The sequence below is a fragment of the Lagenorhynchus albirostris genome, chromosome 13, assembly GCF_949774975.1.
Source record: "Lagenorhynchus albirostris chromosome 13, mLagAlb1.1, whole genome shotgun sequence".
In the NCBI taxonomy this organism is placed as follows: Eukaryota; Metazoa; Chordata; class Mammalia; order Artiodactyla; family Delphinidae; genus Lagenorhynchus; species Lagenorhynchus albirostris.
The window spans coordinates 2,622,092-2,646,748 of NC_083107.1; the positions used below are offsets into that span (position 1 = coordinate 2,622,092).

Genomic DNA, 24,657 nt, shown 5'->3' on the forward strand with positions numbered 1-24,657 from the left:
GTTTAAAACAGAAGGGGCCCCACAAAGATGTTTTGTGTAATTCCTTTTGAAAAACAGATGGTCGTTCACATCTAATACACCCAACAAATTGGGAAACGGAGCTGCTGCAGTAAATAAAGCAAACACCAACTCCACGTCCTCTTCCTGTATCTGTACTGAGCTGTTTCTCTGTCAACAATGTGTGAGAACTCCAAACACGAAGGCTACACTCCTCTATTACATGAGTTGTAAACTCTTTTCTCCCAGTCTGTCACTTGCCTTTAAATTTTGTTTGTGGTGTCTTTCATACTCAAAGACGTTTAAAGTGTATGTGTACAGTAGACTCTGCCACTTTTCCTCTATGGCAGTGCTTCTCAACTGTTTTTTCATTATCATTCCTACTAAGGCAGCTTTTCAGACACTTTTCTCCCTAATTGCCTGCCTCCCCATGAAATCTTACTACCGCAGATACACTGCATATCCACTGATGTATATACTGTGGCCCTCTGGAGGGCCACAAACATTGTAATAGCTAAGATTTTTTCACCTCCTGTGAACCAATTTACACCCCCTTGGGGGCAATATCACCCCCATTGAGAAAACCTGCTTTAAGACTTTGGGCTTTCTAAAAACTATTTTCCCATATTTGCTTCTGGAATTTTTGTATGTTTTCATGATCAGAAATTTAATCAATCTGAAGTTAATGTCTGTGAGGCAGAAATCCAAACACGCATTATTCTGTCCAACAAAGAGAGTCATTACTCCATTACAGTTTTTTGAATAATACCCTTTTTTCTTTTAAAACATTACCTGTACAATATGTAGGGTATCCTCCTCTTCTGGGGTAACTGGATTACACACAGAACACTTTAAGTGCATACATTTAAAATGAAGACCGAATTTCATAACAAATGGTGAAAAATGTCTAGATACAGTGCTTGGCTTGAAAAATAAAAACACATTCTTATTCGCCAATGGCTTACTGATGAATTAAATGGTTCTCCCAACACCACTTTCAAAGACTTCATGAAATCTTGTATATTTTCCAGCATTTATAACTCTGCTATGCAATTTTCAGTATATTGTGAAAGTAGTCAGAGAGTGATCAAGAAAGACAAATATAATGGTTGCAGATAAGACTCTACTGAAAAGCTTGGAGGGATTTTGGAGTTGGGTCTCATTCCATGTGTGTGAATATGTGTGTACATGATTTTATAATATGCATTTACGTGTGTGTGTGTGTCTGCGTATACGTGTGTGTATATATAATTTTATTCAATCTAAGATGTCACGGATTTTAAGATACTCCATCACGTATCTTATACAAAGAAAGAAAGAAAAAAAGCAAATGGTATGCAATATAGTTTACATCAATTGTAAAATGAATCCTGTTTGGTAAAGGTGTTAAAATCTGAAAAACTGTGTCTTAGAATTCACAAAATATGGCAAAAACAAACATATGCTGATTGTGAATAATCTGGTCCACTGGTCTGTCTGTTTGCACCATTACTACCATTTAATTAAAATCAGTTTTTTGCTGCATAGGGTAACTTCTTTCATTACTCTTATTTCTTTTAAAAATTTCTCGCTGCTTCTTGTACATTTACTCTTTCAAAATAAACTTTTTAAAGTTTTTTCCAAAAGTCCTATCAGGACTTTGAAATTATATTATATTTATTAATAATTTTTAAAATAGCAACTCTGCAATATTATCTTTCCTTACATGAAAGTGAAATCTTTTTTCCAGCTCTTCAGATTAACACTTATGATCTTTTAAGTTTTACAATTTTCTATATAAATCCCTTACATACTTTTGGAGCTTCATTTGCATTTTAGTTTCTGTTGCTCTTGATACTGTCCCCTCAGTTATCTGTAAAATCAACTTTAATTACACAATACACTTTTTAAAAAAAAAAGACTTTATTTTTAGAGCAGTTTTAGGTTCACAGCAAAACTGAGAGGAAGGTGCAGAGATTTCCCGCATACCTCTACCACCCCCATTATCAACATCCCCACCAGACGAACCTGCACTGACACATCATAATCACCCAAAGTCCATAGTTTACATTAGGGCTCACTCCTGTGGGCACTGTATGTGTTTGTAGAGATGTATAATAACATTTATCCACTGCTCTAAAAAGCCTGAGCTCTGCCTATTCCTTCCTCCCTCCCCCACGACCCCTGGCAACCACTGACCTTTTCACCAGTTCCATAGTTCTGCCTTTTCCAGAAGGTCACAGAACTGGGATCATGCAGTGTGTAGCCTTTTCAGGTTGGCTTCCTTCACTTAGTAATATGCATTTAAGTTTCCTCCGTGCCTTTTCAGGGTGTGACAGCACCCTTCTTTTTAGTGCTCAACAATACTCCATTATCCGGATGGACCACAGCTTAATTAGCCATTCACCAACTGAAGGACATCTTGGTTACTTTCCTTTTGGCAATTCTGAATAAAGCTGCTATAAACAACTGCGTGCAGGTTTCTGCGTGGACGTAAGTTTTCAACTTACCTGGGTAAATGCCAAGAAGCAAATACCAAACTGCGGGATCATACGGAAAGAGTAGGTTTCGTTTTGTAAGAAACCAGCCAGCCACCCCCCGAGCCCCTATCAGTAAGGAACGGGCTCCTGCTGCTCCACACCCACCGGCACTAGCTGTTGCCAGGGTTCTGGATTCCGGCCATTCTAATGGGTGTGTAGTGGTATCTCATCGTTGCTTTAATTTCTATTTCCATGGAGCATCTTTTCAAAGGCTTATTTTTCATCTGCGTATGTTCTCTGGTGATGTGTCTGTTAAAGTCTTTGGCTCATTTTTAAATCGGGTGCTTGTTTTCTTATTGTTGACTTCTAAGAGTTATTTGTGTATTTTGGATAACAGTCCTTTATCAGATATGTCTTTTCCAAGTATTTTTCTACCGTCCTGTGGCTTGTCTTTTCATTTTCTTGACCACATCTTTCACAGAGCAGAAAATTTTAATTTTAATGAAATCCAGCTTATCAACTCTTTCTTTCATGGATCATGACTTTGGTGTTGTATCTAAAAAGCTATGGTGAAACCCAAGCCTTCTAGGTTATTAATTACTGATTCAGTTTCTTTAATAGGTACAGGCCTATTCACATTGTCTACTTCTTGTGTACGTATCATACTATTCCATAGTATGATTCTCCAACAGTTCATCTAGCTACACTACTGATGAACGTTTAAATTGTTTCTAATTTTTTGCTGACACAGGCTATTCGCAATTTCCAGTCTGATGAGTGATTATGATCTCTTATCCTTAACTGACAGACATTATTTCTGATCTGATATTTTCCAATGTTTACTGGCTACTTTTATTTTCTTCATTTATGAATTACCTTCTTTCCCTTTTGCCCATTTTTCTATGAGGCTGTTTTCCTTGTTAATTTTAACAATAATTTATTCCAGACATTAGACCTCTATTGTGTTTCAAATTTTCTCCAGTCTGTTGCTTGTTTTTTAAATTTACTGTATCTTTTTTCTTCAGGGAGAAGTTTCACATTTTGAAATAGAAAATTTATTGATCTTTGTCCTCTTTGTTTGTGACTTAAGGGCATAATATTTGTTACTTAAAAATATTGATAGTTGTATGATTATCTTTCAACTGGCCACTTTATCTGATTCCATTCTAGAGTTTCAATCTCTTAATTCCAAAATCATAACGTACTTTTAAGTCGTGACCCAACTCTGTCATCTTCTGGATACAATCTATTTTTTAATATTCCATTAAGTGGATTAAGAAATAGGAGATTTCTGTCCACAGAAATGCAGAAGCATGTTTCCACCAATTTTTCTTTAAGGTTGCCACAAATTTAAAACAGAAAATGAGAATAATCCAAATGTACCGCTGATGAAAATTCATCCTCACCAAAACCAATGGCAGAACAGAAGGAAACTGAAATACAACACTCCAAACTGAATTAAATATCCTCAAACAACCATTTGGAGTTTTTGGAGAACACTCTGAATCAAAAGTTCAAAACTGAGAACAAATGGACAAAAGCTCAAAGAAATGAAACAACTTGATTAAATTCAGGGGAGAAAGAGAAAAAGTTGGAAGAATCAGAAATGTAGACTAACTTATAAGTAACCAAAAAAAGAACAGCCTAAAAACATAATAAAGGACATTTAAAAATAAAGTAGGGAAACAACCAAAAAAATGAAAATGACATAAAGAAGTTAAGAGTCAGAGAGATGGTGATTGACTTGGAAGACAATCAAGGAAGGAATAACATTTATATAATTGGACTCCCAAGGAACAGAAACAAACAGTGGAACAGAACTAATATTCATAACTTAAAAAAAACTATTTCTGGATGTAAAGACTTGAACCTACCTATTTAAAGAGCTCATTGTCACCACTGTAATCTAACCCTCAATAATCAACTTGATGCCATATTTTTATAAAGCTACTAGATAGGTTTAGATTAAGAATCCTCAGGATCACCAGGGGGAAAGATAACCAGACTAGCACGAAACTTCTCAAAAACTACAGACAAGGCAAGGCAACGATGGAGCAGCATTTTCAAGAAACTCAAGAAAAGAAAGTGTGAACCAAAGATTTTCCCCTTCTAGCCAAGCTGTCCTTCAAGTATCAAGGCTATAAAAAAAACAATTTTAAAAACATAAGAACTCAGGGAATTTGTATCTATGAGCCCTTTTTGAAGAATCTACTAGAAAATGAACTCCATTCAACCAAGAGATGACCAGGGAGACCTTAGCAGAAGGAGTTATGGACAGCATTTAATAAGCTAATTGTAGACTTAAAACTAAAACAAAGACGAGCAAGAAGTGCACAGAAGAAAATGTTAAAAAACCACATGTATGCGTGTATGTAGGTATATATTTGTATAGTTGAAATTCAATGTTTTTAAAATAGTTCTTGTCCACCAAAATACATAAAGGCAGAGAAAGATCACAATTTGTTTGTAACCGAGGAGACCATCACGTTACTGAGGTCATCAGTACACTCCATGCCACACTGATTTCTTTGTGTGGATTTGGCCACCATGCTGTCATCAGCTGGCAGGAGGCTCACAGGATCTCTCCATGACTAGCATTTCAGCTTCACCTATACTCTGGCATGTTTTTATAAAAGAGTATCATTTTAACTAATTTCAGAACAATTCAGTTTGAATGTTTCCTGTATTCAGATATCCAAATAATGATATTCTACTGTAATGCTTATATAGTTTTTAGTTTTGTATTTTCTAAGTGGGCACTCATAACACCTGTGCATATTAAGTGATTTATTCCTAATTTCTTGCCTTTTTTAATCATACTGGTTAAGACTTTCAAAAGAAAAATGGGTACCAGAGGCAAGTGTAGGCATACTTGTCTTATTCCTGAACTTAATGTAAAGGAATCCAATGATATGTTTTTTAATCTGATGTGTTTCTGTTTCTCATGATAGTCTTTCTCAAACTAAGAAAATTTCTTTCTATTTCTAGTTTAAGAGTTTTTAACCAAAAAATAAATGCTGAATTTTGTTAAATAACTTTTTATTCATCTTCGGAAATATTTTTTCCCTGACTCAGTTAACACAGAGGACTACATTAATAAATTCCTAATGTTAAACCACCCTTGTATTCCTGGGGTGTGGGGGAGAGAGATCCTATTCTCTACAATGCTGTATTTGGTTTGCTATCATTTAATTTAGTAAGAATACAGTGTAGGTTTCTTTAAGGTGAGCTTAGAAGTTTATGTTATCCTTTTTCTGCTCTGCAGCAGTTCACATAACATAAAAGTTAGAAACTTTTTCAAGGTATGACAGACCTCACCGACAAAACTTTCTGGGCTGTGTGCCTCTTTGGTTAGGTCTTTGATTACCTTTGACTTCTCCAGCTTTTAGTCTAACTAGCGTTTCCTAATTAAGACAATTTTGGGAACGCTGCTTTTCTTTAAACTGTGTGAGTGGGGTTTGAGCTACACTCTGGATCCACAACTGCCTGGGCCCACCTACGTCCGCTGCCTCGGCCACTTCCCAGCTATGTGCCCTGGGTAAGTTTACCCAACACATCTGAAAAATGGGGAAAACAATATTATAGACTTATGAAAACTGCTGGGAAGATTATGAGTTAATGCATAAAGCACTGAGAACTGTGCCTGGCCTGCTCTTAAGTTTTAATAAATACTAGTTACTATATTATTTAGGATATTTTTCAGATTAATAAGAATCAAGTTACCCATAACAATCGTACACTTTTAAATATCCTCTGAATATTATTATGTAAAATTATTAACGTTGTCCTCTTATGTTTTCTCTCTTTTTCCATTAACCAGACTTGCTAGAATTTGATCAATTCCACTGGCTTTTTCAAAGAGTTAGTTGGTTTTATTGTCCTACCCCTTCTTTTAAAAATCTTTACTTCATTCAGCCATTTCATTCTTTTTTCTGTTTTTTTTTTTTTTTTGCGGTACGCAGGCCTCTCACTGTTGTGGCCTCTCCCGTTGCGGAGCACAGGCTCCGGACGCGCAGGCTCAGCGGCCATGGCTCACGGGCCCAGCCGCTCTGCGGCATGTGGGATCTTCCCGGACCGGGGCACGAACCCACATCCCCTGCATCGGCAGGCGGACTCTCAACCACTGCGCCACCAGGGAAGCCCTTTTCTGCCTTCTTGAACTGAATACTGAACAGTTCATTTATTTCTAGTCTTTCTTAATAACTAATAAATATATGTTTGCCTCTGCATAAAACACTATCCGTATCCCATAGGGCTTAATATGAACTGTCATATACTTCTAAATAGTCTAAAAAATCAATTTTGATTTCTCTTTAACCCAAAAGTTTTATGGTTCTACAATTTTAATTCAGAATATCTAATCTACGAAATTTCTATAATTTGTTAGGTTTTCTCTACAACCTATTACATCATATTCTATTAATATTCCATTGGCATCCGCATAGAAAATGTATTCTTTGTACTTGTATCTGTAACTATAAAATCATGCTGTGTTATTCAAATTCTTTACAGCCTTAGTTAACAGCTTTTGCTTTAAACATTTCAACGCTAAATGCTTGGTGCAAAAAGGTTCATGGTCGTCAAATCCACTTAATTGATATTAGGTTTTATCGATATAGATTAACATTCTTGTCTCACTGAACCATTCCCGAACCTCCCTGAATTCCATTCTGTCTGGCATTAGGTGCTACTCCTTGCTTCTGTCATCAACCGGGTACATATCTTTGTTTTTCCCAATATTTTTATCACTTACTTTAAAAAGTAGAGCAGCTTTTTTATGTTAACTCAATCTGGAAGCTTCCATCTTTTAATATGGGAAGTGGCAGCACATTACAAGTGCCATAATCTATTCAAATCTAAAGTTCACTGATTTTTTTAACATAAAAAAATCAATTTGTCCTATTTACAAAGTACAGCAAAATTGGTAGGTAGATGGCAAAAAGTACTCTGCTGATTCTAAAGGCATACTGTTTAAACACAGTTAAATATACTTCACTGAATTGTAAGAAAATCCTATCAACACTGACATATTTCCAAAATAACACACAGGCATTTTGCAGGGACACACAGACATTTCAGTTTTTACATTCCAGCCGATAGTAGTAACAACTTTCTAATATTCAGAAGCTGGTATGATCTGAAAGAAAGAACCAGTCTCAGAGGGGCAGATATACAAGAACAGATGCAACTAGCAGAGATATACAGAACAAAGAGAGGAAGAGACATAAGTGAGGAGACTGAGAGGTTGAAAAATGGGGGGAAAAAAAGTAATTTTTTTTTCCCACTAAAATAAGGGGAAAAAAATCACTATCATTACAAACATTTACAGAAAAGTCACTAAGTGTAAGTTACTGTGCCTTGTGCATAGTTTTATTTCTAGAAAACTGAACTGCATCTTTAAATTTGATGTGTACTTTTAATATAGCCTTCATCTATTATCTTCCCAGAAGCTATTAATTGAATTGATGTCATAGTTTATTATCAACCACATCTAAGAATTCAGAAAATACAAAAGACAGAATATTTATTAAAAGATTCAAAGTATTTATAACAAGATTCAAAATAAAAATTATCATGTAAAGAGAAGTAGAGAAAAATGACAGAACACCTAGCTTTGAACAAAGGTGACTCAGCAAAAAACAAGGCAAAACAAATACATTTTTAATAAAAATATCTGCTCTCTCACCAATCTCTATTTATCAGCTCTGCAACACCCTAATGCTGCCTGTAAACTGAGCATCTGTGGCCAGCAAGTGACCCTCCAATGTATCCACACATTTTCGCTGTTGAGTTACACACCTACTAAGAGTCAACTGTGTTTATTCCCAAAACCTGTTTATTAGAATTGTACTTATTTCTGTAATTACATGAATCAAGTATTCCATAACAGATGAAACATGGGTGGAAACAGAAAAGACAGTTGATGCTTCTATCAAAACGAAGTTGAATGCTTTAGAAAGATTCAAAGGCAAGTTACTAAAAAAACAAAGTCTGTTCAACTTCTGTGTAGTCAGGGGAAAATTGGTAGAAATATAAAAATATTCTGCACTCAGATTCCTTAGGAAGTTTAAGTTCTTCACTCCACTGTAAGGAAATCAAAACTAAAAACCTCTGATGATGTATCTCAAGGGCAGAGGCACGCAAAAGAAATGAGGAGGAACAGATACATCCTCAAAGAAAAACCCTCTAGGGCTATAGCAAAAGACTGATGAATATAAATTTATATTTGGGTGTTTTAAAGAAATGATTTCTGGCTTTAATACTTTTTAAAGTAACTGACAATGCCTCCCCCCAAACTTATCCAAGAAGCTTCTAATGTAAATTAGAAAATAGTAAATATGTTATTTTCTGGTGACCTTAAAGCTTGTCCTACGTTTTCAAGATTTTAGTTTACACATTTAAAAGGTAAAGAGAAAAATCTTAAAAGAAACCAGAGAAAACAGGGGGCCAGCTAAGAATGTTGGCTAACTGCTCATCAGGAACAATGCAAGGCAAGAGACAACAGAATCACATCAATAAAGTAATAAAAGTCAAAAAAGAGGGGAGGGAATCTATATTCAGTGAAAATATGCTTACAAATTGAAGAAAATTTTTAAATTTTCATATTAAAAAAAGTTGAATTTGTCTCCAGCAGATCGGTACCCAGCTCTTCTTCAAAAAGGCATATTAGAATGCAAATAAACTGACATTAGTATAGGCATAAACTCTAACCTGATCTAATTTTAATATTATTTAATTTAAAAGAAACAGTTTGTAAACTCCATTCATTATTAGTTATAAAGTACTGCTGACTTATTTCACGACTACCAAGACACAGGAGGGCATCTCCGTAACACCTGAGTGGCTGCTGATATATAACACAGCACTGTAGGAAAGAAAGAACTATCTGTTTTATTCTTGAACAAACTTACCTCTTTGTTTAGGAAAAATCTCTTCAGGATGCTGTAAAATAAATTAAAAATGCATTAGGTAATTGCTGTAAGATATAAACCTAAGTGAAATTTGTGAAAATATTAATGAAGATAACCACCTTCATTACTGGCCGGGCTCGCTTCTCAAACAAACCACTGGGAAAAAGGTAAGCAATCGCTCTCTGAAAATACACACAAAGGTTAATTAACAATTGTTATAAAAACAAGTTCACGTTATGACTAATAGTAACTGAGTGCTTACCATGTGCGAGATATCGAACCAAGAGTTTCACATACATTGTCTCACCTTGTAATCTTCTAAATGGGATAATAAAATTACCACATATACATTCCCCAAAAGAAAAAAACTTGTAACTGTTAAACTAGATCTGTCTGCTCCCAGACAGAAATTTATTAGACTATGGGATGGTTTACCTGAATCCAAAACAAAAAAAGTACTGATTAAAAAAAAAGAATGTAAACTAAAGAAAAAAATTAATCCAAGTAAGTCACCGAATAAAGTAATTCTCATTTGTAAACATGTTGTTTACATCTTTGGATTTTCACTAGAATACTGGTAATTCAAGTGTTCCCTAAAATGAAGGCAAAGTATTTAACTATATTCTTAGGCTTATGTCAAAGTATAAAAGGACTGCAAACTCAATCCAGGAGAAGGAAGCACTGGGTCAGGAATGCAATCTCTATTAATTAGGTATCCCAGCTGGGCAGTGGGTCTGCAGCTGTTAACTTGATCAATGACTTACCTAAATGTCATCTCTACTGATTCGCTTATAAATTACCAGCAAGTGAGACTAATGTACAGGTGCTAATTTATTTAAACTGTTCTCTACAGTTCTACACAGCTTTATAAACTGCATCTGGCACCTGATGTTAGCTGTCAGTTGTACTTAGACATGCCTGTCCTAACGACTCTGTTCATTAGAAGTGAGCACAAATTATGAAATATTGTGAAAAATGATACATCAAATGGAATGGGCACAGAAAATCAATTAGAGAAACTTCACACAGCATATTCACACTCTGGAGAACAAAACATTCAGGTTTCGGAAGGAGGTCTATAATACCAATTAAAAAGTGATTGGTAGGGCTTCCCTGGTGGCGCAGTGGTTGAGAGTCCGCCTGCTGATGCAGTGGACGTGGGTTCGTGCCCTGGTCCGGGAGGATCCCATGTCGCAGAGCGGCTGGGCCCGTGAGCCATGGCCACTGAGCCTGCACGTCCGGAGCCTGTGCTCTGCAACAGGACAGGCCACAACGGTGAGAGGCCCGCGTACCGCAAAAAAAAAAAAAAAAAAAGTAATTGGTAGACTTCAGCAGTATTATATATCAATTTGCTGGCTTTTTTCCTGAAATTCTAGAGTAATGCAGAACTTAACTTTTAATTCCCAAATAAAGACATTAGTAAATGCAAGTGCAATTCTGTATCCATAGTATTTAATATAACCGAAATGTCTCCAACTTAAAATTTATAAGCTTAATTCAAAAAGGAAAATGCAAATATCAGTGGTCCTCAACCTTTCTGTGTTTACAGCATGATTCTGAGAAAAAGAATTTTGATGGTACACGTGAGAGGATGAAAAGGGTGAGCAACACTACACAGATCGTCTACTCCAGCACAGCGGTGTGTGACAACGCCTATGGAATTCCAAGGCCCTGACCACTGGCCAGTCTTGAGCCTTCGGTCAAGATTTGAGGAAAACATTTCTGCCCACCTCTGTTACCCACTATGGGGCTATTTCTTACAGTTCCCATACACACAGACTCTTCTTTTGACCAAACTATAACTGCTTTACACTGAATTACAAACTCCGTTCAGCTCAATGTTCATGGGACAGAGTCCTCCATGGAGTAACATACACTGTCTCAGACAAGAGTCCTTTTCACACACTGATCAACATCTGGAAATCACCTGGGAAAGATTTATGGCACAGGAGTTGAGAAACACGGCATTAAAATCTATTTTCAAAATATTTAGCATGCATCTGAGTACTTTCAGCAAGACACCAAACACACATACACTACACTGCTTGTCAGAGGGACCTGTTTGTCCTCCTATCAGATCTTATGGGGGTTACCAGCAGCACCAGTGATTCACAGAGAAAGAGCAGCAGGCGGTTCCTTTCTTTTCAATGTAACTTAAGAAATTAGGCAAAAATTAAACTATTTTGAAATGGAGAAAATCTATACCTAATTTCTTTTTAGTTAATTTGCTATTTCACCAACTAAAAAGGATATTTTTTCATATAAATTTAATGCCATCAATGAGCATTAAACATTTTGCAAAACAAAATTTCTAGCAGATACACAACGCTGTAGTTTTAATAAAAAAACCTTCTAAATAATGTACCTTTAAATATCCACAGTGACAAGCAGAATTATTTTTATCCGTAAAGTTTACCTGTCATATTTCTTTTTCTTTCACTAATCCACAACAGTACTCTTGTTTAAAGGCTTATTAAATTAAGGGTGCACTAGCATAAAAGATTACCCAGGTGTAATTTTCACACATAAGTTGTATACGCTTCACTCAGTGAGGCCAGAGGCCATATTTCTATTCAAGCTCAACCTTCTGGAATAAAGTTGTAAACCTAGAAATCAATGAAAAAGGCCTATAAAGAGCCGAAGTAGCTACTATAAACTCATGATTTCCTCATGCTGAGTCCAGTGGCTCCTAGTTTTAATCCACACGCCTAACAACCTTAGCTATGCCAGAAGGCCAGCAGGCAAAGGGAGCGGCAAGAGGCAAAGACAGACACCTTGATAGGGAAGGAGACAGGGCAGAGCCAGGCCACTCAGTACAGCGACAAACACACACTACGGGGCTCCGCAGTTTAACAACCACTCTCAACAGGAACATCCTGAGGTTAAATTATACTCTCTATATTCTACTAAGTAAGGCTGGGGAGACTGCAATTTATTTTAGAAAATGCTACCAAAAAATTTAATCTTTGAAAGTGTGGAAAAAACAGACTTTGGATACAGAAACGCCGTGTACAGCTTTGATTTCCTCAACAATAAATACCTACTCTGTAGGTTTTTATGAAGATTAAATGTGCGAATGTATATCAGGCTCCCAGACAGCATCTTGCACATACATACGAGGTTTTCAGTAAGTGGTGGTATTTTTCTTTCCAAATAACAATTAAAAATAAGTTTCTCTCATCTAGGAAATTCCCTTTTGTAGACTATCTAATTTCCTGATCATATTATTAACAGACAAATTACAATACCTAGTTTTAATTTATATAGTAAAAGTCAACATATTATAAAAAGCATTCACGATATCTAAATACGTAATAGCAACCATAATGTTCTTCTGAAGATTATCTGGAAGCTTAAAATATTTTCCTGATTTTGGATATCAAATTATTTATTTTTGTCTTTAGAAATAACCAAGCATGCTGTCAGTATGGAAGTGTTAAAGAGGACTTAGCTATACTGTCTCTCTTTCAGGTTATATACACAGCCAAACCTGTTACAAAAATAATAGTTTCAAATAAATAAATGAAAACAGGAACTATAAAATGATAAATTGCCATATATTTTCAGTGCTTTGGAAACAGTGGCTGTCATCGTCCTCTTTTGCTTTTACATCTACTCAGATGTCAAAGAAGGTCCTCTTAATTTAATAAAATGCCAGAAGAGGTAATTGACATAAAACGTGAGACTGAGTGAAGCATATCAATCATTTGTAGGAAAGTCGAGCACAGCAGAACCAAGTGGCCCACGTCAAGGAAAAGGGATCCCACTTCCACAGGGCTTTCAGACATGAGCGAGGTGAGACCACACACCACCCTGCAGTACAATACAAACTCTGGCTGAAGTGGCTCCTGATAAATCAATGTTCCCAAGAGGACTGCAGATTCTCCTCCCCAACATTCTGTCTCATGGAAGACTTGTATGACCAAGGCAATCAGAAAACTAGTGACTGATTCAAGTCATGGTAGATTTTATTTATTACAATAAAATCTGCCATAAGAACAATAACATAACGCATTAATCTCACCCTCCTTAGTTATATTCTGAGGTAGGCGAGCAGGTATTATTATTTTAGAGATGAGGAAACCTAGTGACCGTGCTGTGACCGGTCAGACATTACAATGCGAGTTAGTGATGCTGCGAGGACTCTCCTAATGCCAGGTTCTGCATCTTTCTACAACGTCACTTCAACTACAACAAATTTATCTTTTAAAAGAATATTAATTTAACCACAAAGTTCTACATGTTCTGCATCTATATTCCTCACAAGAAATCCAGCTTCATTTTAAAACATTTTACATATTTTAAAGAAGTGATTGGACTTTTTTCATAACAATTCATGATTTCATTATTTTATTGTCTAAATCTAAAGAAGATTTTTATTATGTTCTATTAGCACAATGACACAAAATAACATCAACTTACTTTCACTACACACACACACACACACACACACACACACACACACACACAGAGTTTTAAAGAAAAGCTGCCACCCCTCACATTTACTGTGTGATGTTAAACACACTTCTCTGGAAACAACTCAATATTTTAAGAAGCAGAACTAAAAATATTGTTTCTACCTGACTGAATGACAGAATCTTTTAGATTTCTCTAAATAATACAAAAAGGATCCTTTAGATGAAGACACCAATGTCTGTCTGTTTTAAACCCCTTAGAGAAAAAAATTTTTAAGTATTTTAATATATGAAAAAAACTGTTTTAGATCTTCAATATTTTTGCCTAAATGCATTTCACAGATGACTGCAGCAATCATTATTTTAGCAATTGGTTAGTAGCAAGGAAAAACCAGTTTCTAAAATTCATATAATAACGAATGGTTTTATCTGAATACAATGGCACTTAATTTACCTACGTGAAAATTATACAGCAAGCCTAGACTTTTAACTAGGTAATTGAATTAAATTATAGGTCATGTCTACTCTGTAAAAATTAAAACTATTTTCATGAGGATTTAACATCTCAAACTAGCATTCTGATTCAACAGCCAAACAATGAACTCACACCACTCTAAACAACATAATTCATATGTAATACTTATGTTGTGAAAATGCTCATCCCTTCAGATAGATTTACAAAACCGCTGAATGATTCTGTTTCTCTCACTGAGCTAAATATAGTCCATGTACACCTAAAAAGGTAGTGAAGAGATGCTCCAAAATGCCTTAGTGGTCAAGTCAGTTAGGTAGTGGGATCCTCTTCCTGAAAACAGTTACTCAGGGACACACAGACCACAAGGAGAGAGGGGAGGACCATTTTTAAAAGCAGACAGTAATTATCAAAAATCAAAAACAGAAATACACACACAAATCCCAGGCCCAGAGGCCTGCACTGATGAATTCAACCAAACATTTAAAGAAGAATTAATACCAATTCTTCACGAACAATTCCAAAAATAAAAGAGAATTTCCCAACTCATTCTGTGAGACCAGTATTACCCTGATGTCAAAATCACAGACATTACAAGAACAGAAAAATACAGATAAGTATTAATTAGATGCAAAAATCCTCAGCAAAACACTAGCAAACCAATTTCAGAAACACATAAAAAAGATGACCCACCCTGCCAAAGTGGGATTTATTCCAGGAACACAAGGTTGGTTTAACATCTAAGTCAATTGATGCAAAAAATAATAAATAAATAACCCATATCCTTTAAAATATAGTTAAAATCTCTGATTCTTGTGAGTCTTACCTGACATCTAACACTTTGTTTAAAAGGGTTGGCTGGGGCTTCCCTGGTGGCGCAGTGGTTGGGAGTCCGCCTGCCGATGCTGGGGACACGGGTTCGTGCCCCGGTCCGGGAAGATCCCACATGCCGCAGAGCGGCTAGACCCGTGAGCCATGGCCGCTGAGCCTGCGCGTCCGGAGCCTGTGCTCCGCAACGGGAGAGGCCACAACGGTGAGAGGCCCGCGTACCGCAAAAAAAAAAAAGGGGTTGGCTGTTAGGAAGTAATGTTTCATTGAATAATGTTAAAAAAAAAACAAACAAAAATCTTCATTTGCTTCCATGATTCCCAGAACAAATTATAGGTAAAACAAGTTTGTCCTTTATGATTGACTTTGTGATTTATTATGTCATAAACTTTTTTGGGGTTTGTGTTTGTCTCCTTAGTCCTAAGAACAACATGGAGATCGTCATCCCTATTTTAATTTAGTAAATAAATAAAGAAAAAAAAGATAAAGTAGATAAAGAAAACGAAAAAAAATCAAGTAATGTGATATACCACACCAATAAAAGATATCATCTCAGTAAAAGCAAAAAAAAGAAAAAAAGTTGACAATATCCAAAACCCCTTTATGATAATAATGCTCAGCAAACTAGGTATGGAAAGGAATCTCCAGTACCTGATAAAGAGCATCTATAAAAACCCATAGCTAACATCATTCCCGACGGTGAAAGACGAAGGCTTTTCCCTAAGATCAGGAACAAGGTGAGAATGTCCACTCACTATTTCTATTCAACTTTGCTAGAGGTCCTAGCCAGGGCAATTAGGCAAGAAAAAGAAATAAAAGGCATTCAGATTGGAAAGAAAGAACTAAAACTATTTCTATTTGTCAGTGGCAACATTTTATATGTAGAAAATCCTAAGAAATCCACCAAAAAACTACAAAACAATTCTATTTACAATAGAATAACTTCAAAAAGCAATTAATGCTCAGAAATAAACTTAAAAGAAATGCCAAACAAACTCTGAAAACTGGAAAACATCACAATAAGAAATTAAAGAAGATCTAAATAAACAGAAAGACATCCCATGATCACAGATCAGAAGACTTAAGATGGCAATACTCCCAAAATTTATCTAGAGATTCAACATAATCCTATCAAAATCCTAGCTGGCTCGCTGAAGAAACTGATTAGCTCATTCTAAAATTCATATGGAAATTCAAAGGGCAGAGAACAGACAAAATGACCTTGAAAAAGAAGAACAAAGTAAGAGTACTAGCACTAGGTGGAACAGGAACAGAATTTTAGCCCTACTCTCAAATCACTCAGAACATGCCCTCACTTTGAAAATTCAAATATATAGTTAGGTTGATAAAAACTCTGGGCTTGGGTTTACTTACGGGATTTTTCCTATAAACTTACCATTTGTTTTATCATTTTGTAAGAAAGCTGAGTTTAAGACTACATAACAGGATAAATGTTTCTAAGTCGTGTATAAACATTCATTGTGGCTCCTGCGACCTGGAATCAAGGAAAAGTATCCATTTCTGGGTAAAATCTAAACCTCACTATACTTTATAATGCTTCAAATACAGAGTAGCAACTCTCTGAAACCACAGTTCCAATTTCTACTATTGCAAAATAGTAGAGTGGCATTTTTCCTTATTCTGACAGTCTGACAGCTTTCGGTATTTAAAACTCTACAACAATTACTTTTCCAACAGAGTAACTGTACTTACATCAATATCCTCTTGGGTAAAAGTTTCTGGATCTTCTCCCATCATGTTGGCTAAGTGTCTCTTTCCTATGTTGAATTCTTCAATCTGCTTTTTAATAAAATCCACTGTGTAAGTTTCACGTCTTAAGACTGCAACATTTTTCCTTGTTGTTACAACTGTGGTGTGTCTTAACCTTAATATCTAGGAGAAAATACAAATGGAAAGAAAAGATTTTAAATTAAACAATGATCTTACAGGCCACTGTCTCTAAATAAAACAAGACATTCAAATAACTCTCTTTTTATTATGGTACTCAATTGGCAGGAGTCTGGAGACAAGGTAAAGGCTTGTTAAGACAACTGTTCCCTGCTAGAAAGTCCCTGCTAGAAAGCTTGCTTTTAAAAGCTTCTGCTTACAAAGTTGAAACTACTAGCATTTCAACACATTATAAATAATAATAATAAAAATAACTGTGAGTGATATGCTACCTCCGTGTCTGCTACAAACATCCACATTTGATACCGACTGGTCAATGTCGGCTGCTGTGATATTTGACACACAACGAATAAAGAGTAAAACACCACTCCCTTAAAAAGAATTAAAAAAAAAAGAATTCATGGGTAACCTTTGTATCACACCATGACTGTCAAACTGCTTATAATAAAGCCAAAACTACTTTCATTTGTGACAGTTTAAAAAAAAAAAATTCAAGTATCTTCACATAGCCATACACTTTCTAATCCTGTCCCACCGCTCTCTCACCAATTATTATACCAATTATAATTGCTATAACCAATTATTTGTTGTTGCCAGAATCCACTGACTCTGTACATCGCTGTCCCTTGTGGACCCATTACATGTTCCTAGAACAGAATACCTCTCTTTTCTCACATAACTCCTAACTGACTCTCCCAACACCTCCTCTGAGAAGCTGCCCACCACTCTACCCATCACAACTCATTTGTATTAGGCACTGCACTCTGTGCTTTTCTGTATTTACTTTGTAAATCTCACAGTACACTGTGTGTAGATCCTTGATATTCACGGGTTTAAAACCAGAAAAATTTGGCCATTCCCAAGTAATATTCCCTCCTCCATCCCAAATTTGGGACACTCAGATATCTGCACTGGTACTGAGCCATTAACATGAAACGTGTATGCCACAATTCTGGTATGCAGGAGAAAACCTGGAGAGCTTCCCAACTGAGTAGCCAGGAGCCACAGCTTAACAGAACTTGTTTCTTTTTCCTTTTGCATCAGTGTCAAACATGTCTGACTGTGACCCACAGTAACAGCTACTGCTTATATCACCCCCTAGGACAGACACACACACACATATATATACATAAACAAAAGGCAAAAATACCCTGTATAAGATGGACTTTGATTATTATAATTATTCTATTCTCTCCACTCCCTTCTTTAACCTCTTATGAGATTTCATAACTAATGGGTTATGACCCAAACTAAACAAAAACAGGTGTAGTGTTTCAGCAACTCATAAAGTGATTAAAAACTTTGTTTTATGAAACATGGCCCCTAAAAGAAATATAATGATTAATATTGGAGACGGAAGTGAAGAAATGCTAATATTTAAGACAGATAAGCTCTGGGCCAGGAAAAAAGCTTTATAAATGTCTTTAGCCATATAGAAGGAACCATTAAGGGCCTGATGGGGTCAGTTAAGTCTTTCAGTTGTATCTAAGCTGTACTGCATGTGCTAACATATGTGCTGTGGAGGTATTCAGGAATTTGGGGATTCAGCATCTCAGGACCAACCCTTGAGAGTGCTAAGGGTGGACACCATCTAGGGATTGTTTGACTTCAATGATTTGTTTACTTTGCAGTGCCTGGCTCAAGTGAACTGCTCAGTAAACACCTGCCATAGGGGTGGGAAAAAAGAAAAGCTTTATTTATTTCAGGAGTGGTCAGGGAGGTGAAATTAAAGCAACAAAGGAAAATCATTTTTCACCCACCTTACTGAAAAAAATAATACCTAATGCACGTGGAAAGAAGGGCATGCTTTTACGTCAAGGATGGACTGTGAATTGCTACAGCCTTTCTGGAGAACTATGTGGAAACATCTATTAAATGTCTACTGACATTTGCAGCAATCACCTCACAACTGGGACTCTCTCCTACAGAAATAAAAGCATCAGATACAAGATATTTGATGTAGTAAGAATTACACCAGGATGTTTACTGAACACTTTATTAGTGGGAAGAAAAAGGAAACAAAGCAAATGTCCATCAACTGTTAAATTAACTTTGATACATTCATACCACAGAATATTATGCAGCAAATTTCTGCTATACGTGTAAGTTAAAGAAGCAAAAAGTAGAACAGGATCCATCTTTTGAAAGTATGCATATGAATGCATGTCTATGACTAAAAGAACATCGGGAAAGACACAGAAGGATACATACGTTCAAAGGTTTGGGAGTTCCAGGGATGGAGCAGAAGTTAACAACTCTCTGTCACCTCCCCCACTTAGTGTCAACAGTAAGAACATTCTGTATGCTACAGTCCCTTTTATAGGAAATTATGCGTCTACAGAAAGGATACACTCAAAAGAGATGCATGAGAAAAATAAAAACTTCCAACCTATTTTCCAGCTAAAAAATAATAAAAACAAATGTTTGATGGATAAATGGATGGATTGGTTGATCTGAGTTAAAACATAAAAGAAAGAAGATTTTTAAAAAAGGAGTTTTTAAAAAAACTCTTTTTTCAACAGTTTTTGATCACAGTACTTGACTTCTTTACAGTACTTGGTACTGTCAGGCACTCTCCCTCCTTGGAACACTCTCCTGTTTTCTATGCCTCCACACTGCCTGGGTTTTCCCCTACTTCTTTGGCAGGTCATTCTCAATCTCTTGGGTGGCTCTTCTTCCTCTGCTGTTTGTCCTTCAGGGTCCGATCCCTCTGCTTATTCCTCATTCACTACAACCTCCCCTAGATGATCTAATTCATTTCCAAGACCTCAATTACCATCTACAAGGTAACAGAGGACGTGTAAATCAGCTTTCTTCTTTAACTTGTTTATCTATGGGTTTACTGGAAATCTACACTTGGACATCCCAAATATAACTATTTAATAAACACAATTATATCCAAAACTAAGCTCGTTTCCTTCCCTCTCAAATCTCGTTCCTCCTACTCAGATCCCATGTCAGTAAATCGCATCATCATCCAATCAGCTGTGAAGCTAGAATCCTGGCTTCCCACTGCCCTCAGGATTCAATTTAGTTTAGAAGTTGTGATCTCCATCTATCAGACAAAGTACCGTGAAAATTAAGAAAACGAAAACTGCACAGATGCAAGACACTTTAAAACTGTCACTCTCCTCTCCACTGTGCGACTTTCTGCATTCAGTCTTCGGGTCCCTGCAGGGGTCCAGTTCTCATCCACCTCCGCCCTCTGGACCGCGGGGCTCGTGGGCAGGGCGGGACCCATCACCCACCCGGGCGGCGGGTCAAGGCAGGGGTCGCTCTAGTTCCGTCTCAGGTAACCTCCCCCTCACTGTACCCTGAGAAAACCAGCAACAACGTCCAGGGTGGGAACCAGAAGGCAATCCCACTCCTCTCTCTACCTCAGACCGCTGCTGAGCACCTAAGACCCCAGGGCCCCGTCTGAGGGCGCGGAGACGCCAGAGCACCGCGACGGAGCCGGCTCCACATCCGCGTGCTCCAGGGACCAGCACTCCCACCTCTCTCAGGCCTTACCTGGCATCCGGGACTTCTCTGCAGCTTAGCAGCCGCGGCTTTCCAGAGGCCCTGTCCCCGAGCAAAGGTAACCCTACCCCCAAGAAAGAGCCCGTATGAAGCAGCTGCGCCGCAGGACACACGTAGAGCCGCCATGTTGGCTGCGGGAGGCGCGGGCAGTAGGACGAAAAGGCGGGGCTTGCGGACTGCGCAGGCGCTGATGGGCTCCGGGTTCTCGAGGCTGCCGGGAAGAGGCGCTGGAGCAGGGGGCGCGTCCCGCGGCCAGAGGCGGCTCGTCGCTGATTGGGTGCGGGAGCTCGAGGGGCGTGTCCGACCCCGGCCCAGGGCAGGTGTTGACCGTGCGAAAGGTAGTGGGTCTGCATCCTGGCCTCGCGCATCTTCTGCGCGTCTTGTAGTCGGTCGCTACCCGAGTCTCCTTGGAACGACTGCCCCGTGGCTGTCTCGCCAGCCCTTCCGCCCCACGTCCAGCCTGCCCTAGCGCCGGCTCCCCTGCTTAGCCCTGCCTTCACGCTCCATCATCACCCAGCTCCTCTCTCCGCTCAGTAGGACCGAGCTCCGTGCCTCTGCTCCCAGTAGACCCCTTCCTGGCATGGGTTTTACCTCCTCCTTCCTTCCCACGTGTATCGGGGTCCAGTGTCTGCACCCTCCTCCGGAAACTGGTTGTTTCCTAAGTGTATGAAGCGCAGGCTAAACCTTAAACCTGCGAGGACAGACACTTGTCTTTGCTTGTCACCCCCTTACTGTTAGTACTAAACCTCCCTGGAAACTCAATCAGAACTAAATAAATGGGTATGAATATAGATGAGCATGGCTTGCCTTCTGGGGCTTTTTTACTGTTTGCTCCAGACAGTAACTCCAAGGGCGCTTTCTACGAAATACATATTACAGGATGTAGTAAGCTGCTCTTAAAGGGTTTCCAAACAATTAGATTCGAAGGATCAGTAAAATTAATACGCAAATACACACATGCATATGGAAAATCTGAGGTCAAGTTGTCAAGCAAATAAATGTCATCTACTATCATCACTATTTCGTAAAACACAGAACATGTTAATATTAAGAAGGTAAAAGTGACATAATCTTGGAATGAAGTGTGGTCCTTCAAATGGAGTGCATTTATGTGTACGCAAAGCTCGCACTCGTTCTTTTTGGTGTTACCTTTTAGGCTAGCGAGACTTTCATCAAAAGTTGGCAGAGGGGCTTCCCTGGTGGCGCAATGGTTGAGAGTCCGCCTGCCGATGCAGGGGACACGGGTTCGTGCCCCGGTCTGGGAAGATCCCACATGCCGCGGAGCGGCTGGGCCCGTGAGCCATGGCCGCTGAGTCTGCGCGTCCGGAGCCTGTGCTCCGCAACGGGAGAGGCCACAGCAGTGAGAGGTCCCAGTACCGCAAAACAAACAAACAAACGAACAAAGTTGGCAGAGACCCATGAGCTAGTATTCGGGAACCAAGACTTTATAACTTATTAAAATAGATGTCTTTAAACAGCAGTTCCTACACATTGTAAAAAAAAAAGTTTTTTAACTTAATTGTGGAAATTTCACCAAGACAATCAAATAAGTATGTAGAAGCAGAATTTATATCATATTTTAAAATGACATGTTGGAGCATATGAAAAATACATTAAGTACTGAAATTAAGATTAGGAATTGTGGAAGTTTTTTTCTCTAAGATTCATGTTATGATCTTTTACTAGATTACAGTAAAGCAAATGTAATACATCTCCCACCTCTAGGGGCAACCCTTGGACTGCTGCTTTGAATTTCCTGTGTAGCCTTTGAGTTTGGGAAGAAATATGTAACTGTAGGTTGACACTGGCTGCATAATTTGGAGACAGAAGGAAAGATTGGAATCAGGAATGTACTGATAAACATTTAAAATATGAAAAAAATGTCATTTTACCAAACAGCTACATCTTAGATTCATTTAATTTTTCTCTCGTTTACTGAGCACCTGTTATGTCAGAGGCAACAGGCATCCTCGGTCCCATATCAGGATCATAAAATACCAACAGTCCAGCATGGTGGAGTCATGTAAATGTGAGGATTCGGTGCTAGAGCAGCTTCTAAGGTAAATATCAGGAAAGTCGAGATGTTGGACAAACAACACCCAGTGTTGCCGAGTTGTGAGAATGCAGGAAGTGTTAGATGCTGGTGGTGAGGGTGTAAACTGATATAGTTTTCCTGAAATCCATGAATCAATGATCTAAAGTTAAGATGAGCACACCCTACAATCTATTGATTACATTCCTAGGTATATATACCCTGCAGAAATTCTTGCACAGTATATCAGGATACATGTATAAAAATGTTCATAGAATCAAATTCTTTTGTAACAACACAAAAAACCTACACACATTTTTAAAGGATTCCTAGAAAGCGTCCCTGGAACTGCAGAGCTTTGTCGATCAATATGGAAAACTTCAGTCTAGAAAAAACACGAAGGCTTGATAGGTCCACAGACGATGGAGATCTTCAGAGAATTTTGAATCAAAGATGACCAAAGAACGAAATAATGCCATTTGCAGCAACATGGATGGAATTAGAGATGATCCTCCTCAGTGAAGTAAGTCAGAAGGAGAAGGACAAATACCACATGATATCACTTATACGTGGAATCTATAACGCAGATGAACTTATCCACCAAACAGAAACGGACTCACAGACATAGAGAACAGACTTGTGCTTGCCAAATGTGGGTGGGGGCAGGATGGAGTGGGAGTTTGGGGTTAACAGATGCGAACGATTATATACAGAATGGATAACAACAAGGTCCTACTGTACAGCACAAGAAAAAAAAAAAAAAAGATGACCAAAAACCGTATGCTTCAGGGAAAGTGCATAAAATGTGGATCACGAAATCAGAGTTCCCCTCTGAGCCCTGCCACGGACTCACTCTTGACCCTTGGTGGTCATTTCGCTTATGGAAAACCTGCATTTCTAATCAGCGTAACAAGGGTGTATTAGACCAGTGATCCTCAGCAGTGCAGCCCCCAGAGCAGGAACTTCAGCACTACTTACTAAAAAAAAGTAAATTTAGACACAGAAACAGACATGTACAGAGGAAAAACAACATAAAGACACAAGGAGAGGATGGCTGTCTACAAGCCATGGAACCCCCGAGGACACCAGAGACAAGGAAGGAGGATCTGGAACAGATTCTCCCTCACAGGGAAGAAACTAACCCTGCTGACCTTGATCTCGGACCTCCTGCCTGCAGATTGTGAGACTCTACAGTCTCCCACCCGCAGAGCTGCACCGGCTTGTTCCAGAACAGGTGATCTGCCTTTCCTCTGAGTGAGGACGGGATGTGAAGAAAGCCAGCATCGCTTGCCCTTAAACCATTACCACGGAAGATTTATTACTTTGACTTTAGTTTACTATGCTTCAGTTAAAAAAATTACGTGAATAAATTATTTTGATTTCTAAAGGTCTTTAAAAAATCCAGTAGCTTCCTTTTTATTTATTTATTTTTTTGCGTTACACGGGCCTCTCACTGTTGTGGCCTCTCCCGTTGCGGAGCACAGGCTCCGGACGCGCAGGCTCAGAGGCCATAGCTCACGGGCCCAGCTGCTCCGCGGCATATGGGATCTTCCCGGACCTGGGCACGAACCCATGTACACTGCATCCGCAGGCGGACTCCCAACCACTGCGCCACCAGGGGAGCCCTCCAGAACTTCTTCATCTTCTCCAGCTGAAACTCTGAACCTATGAGACAATTCCTATCTTCCCTCTCCCCCGGCCCCTGGTAACCGCAATTCTACTTTCTGTCTCCGTGAATTAGGCTATTATATTTACCTCATCTAAGTGGAATCATACATTTTCCCTTTTATGACTGGCTTATTTTACTTAGCATGTTTTTAAGGTTCATCCATGTTGTAGCATGCATCAGAATTTCCTTCTTTTTTAAAGCGATGTAATATCCCATTGTATGCATAGACCACATTTTGTTTATCCATCTGTCAAGGGACACTTGAGTTGCTTTCACCTTTGGGCTTGTGAATAATGGTGCTATGAACATGAGTGTACAGTATCTGTTCAGATCGCTGCCTTTAATCCTTTGGGGTGTATACCTAGAAGTGGCATTGCAGGATTCTTGTTTTTAATGTGGCCAGATTTTTAACTTAATCTACACAGGTGGTTGCCCACGAAAGATAAC

At 38.3% G+C, this 24,657-nt stretch overlaps 1 protein-coding gene across 2 annotated transcripts in view; it reads right to left on the reverse strand.

The window, feature by feature from the left end:
* The window catches only part of MRPS9 (mitochondrial ribosomal protein S9), a 41,770-nt gene extending 21,119 nt beyond the window's left edge, over positions 1–20,651 (reverse strand). For both annotated transcript variants that reach the window (XM_060168520.1, XM_060168519.1), the window contains exons 1-4: positions 20,501–20,651; positions 16,796–16,975; positions 9,487–9,549; positions 9,368–9,398 (exon numbers count right to left, since the gene is read on the reverse strand). In XM_060168520.1, the coding sequence (XP_060024503.1) occupies positions 9,368–9,398; positions 9,487–9,549; positions 16,796–16,975; positions 20,501–20,635 (409 nt within the window). In that variant the 5' untranslated portion in view covers positions 20,636–20,651. The remainder of the gene's footprint in view (positions 1–9,367; positions 9,399–9,486; positions 9,550–16,795; positions 16,976–20,500) is intronic.
* Positions 20,652–24,657: the final 4,006 nt, after the last annotated feature.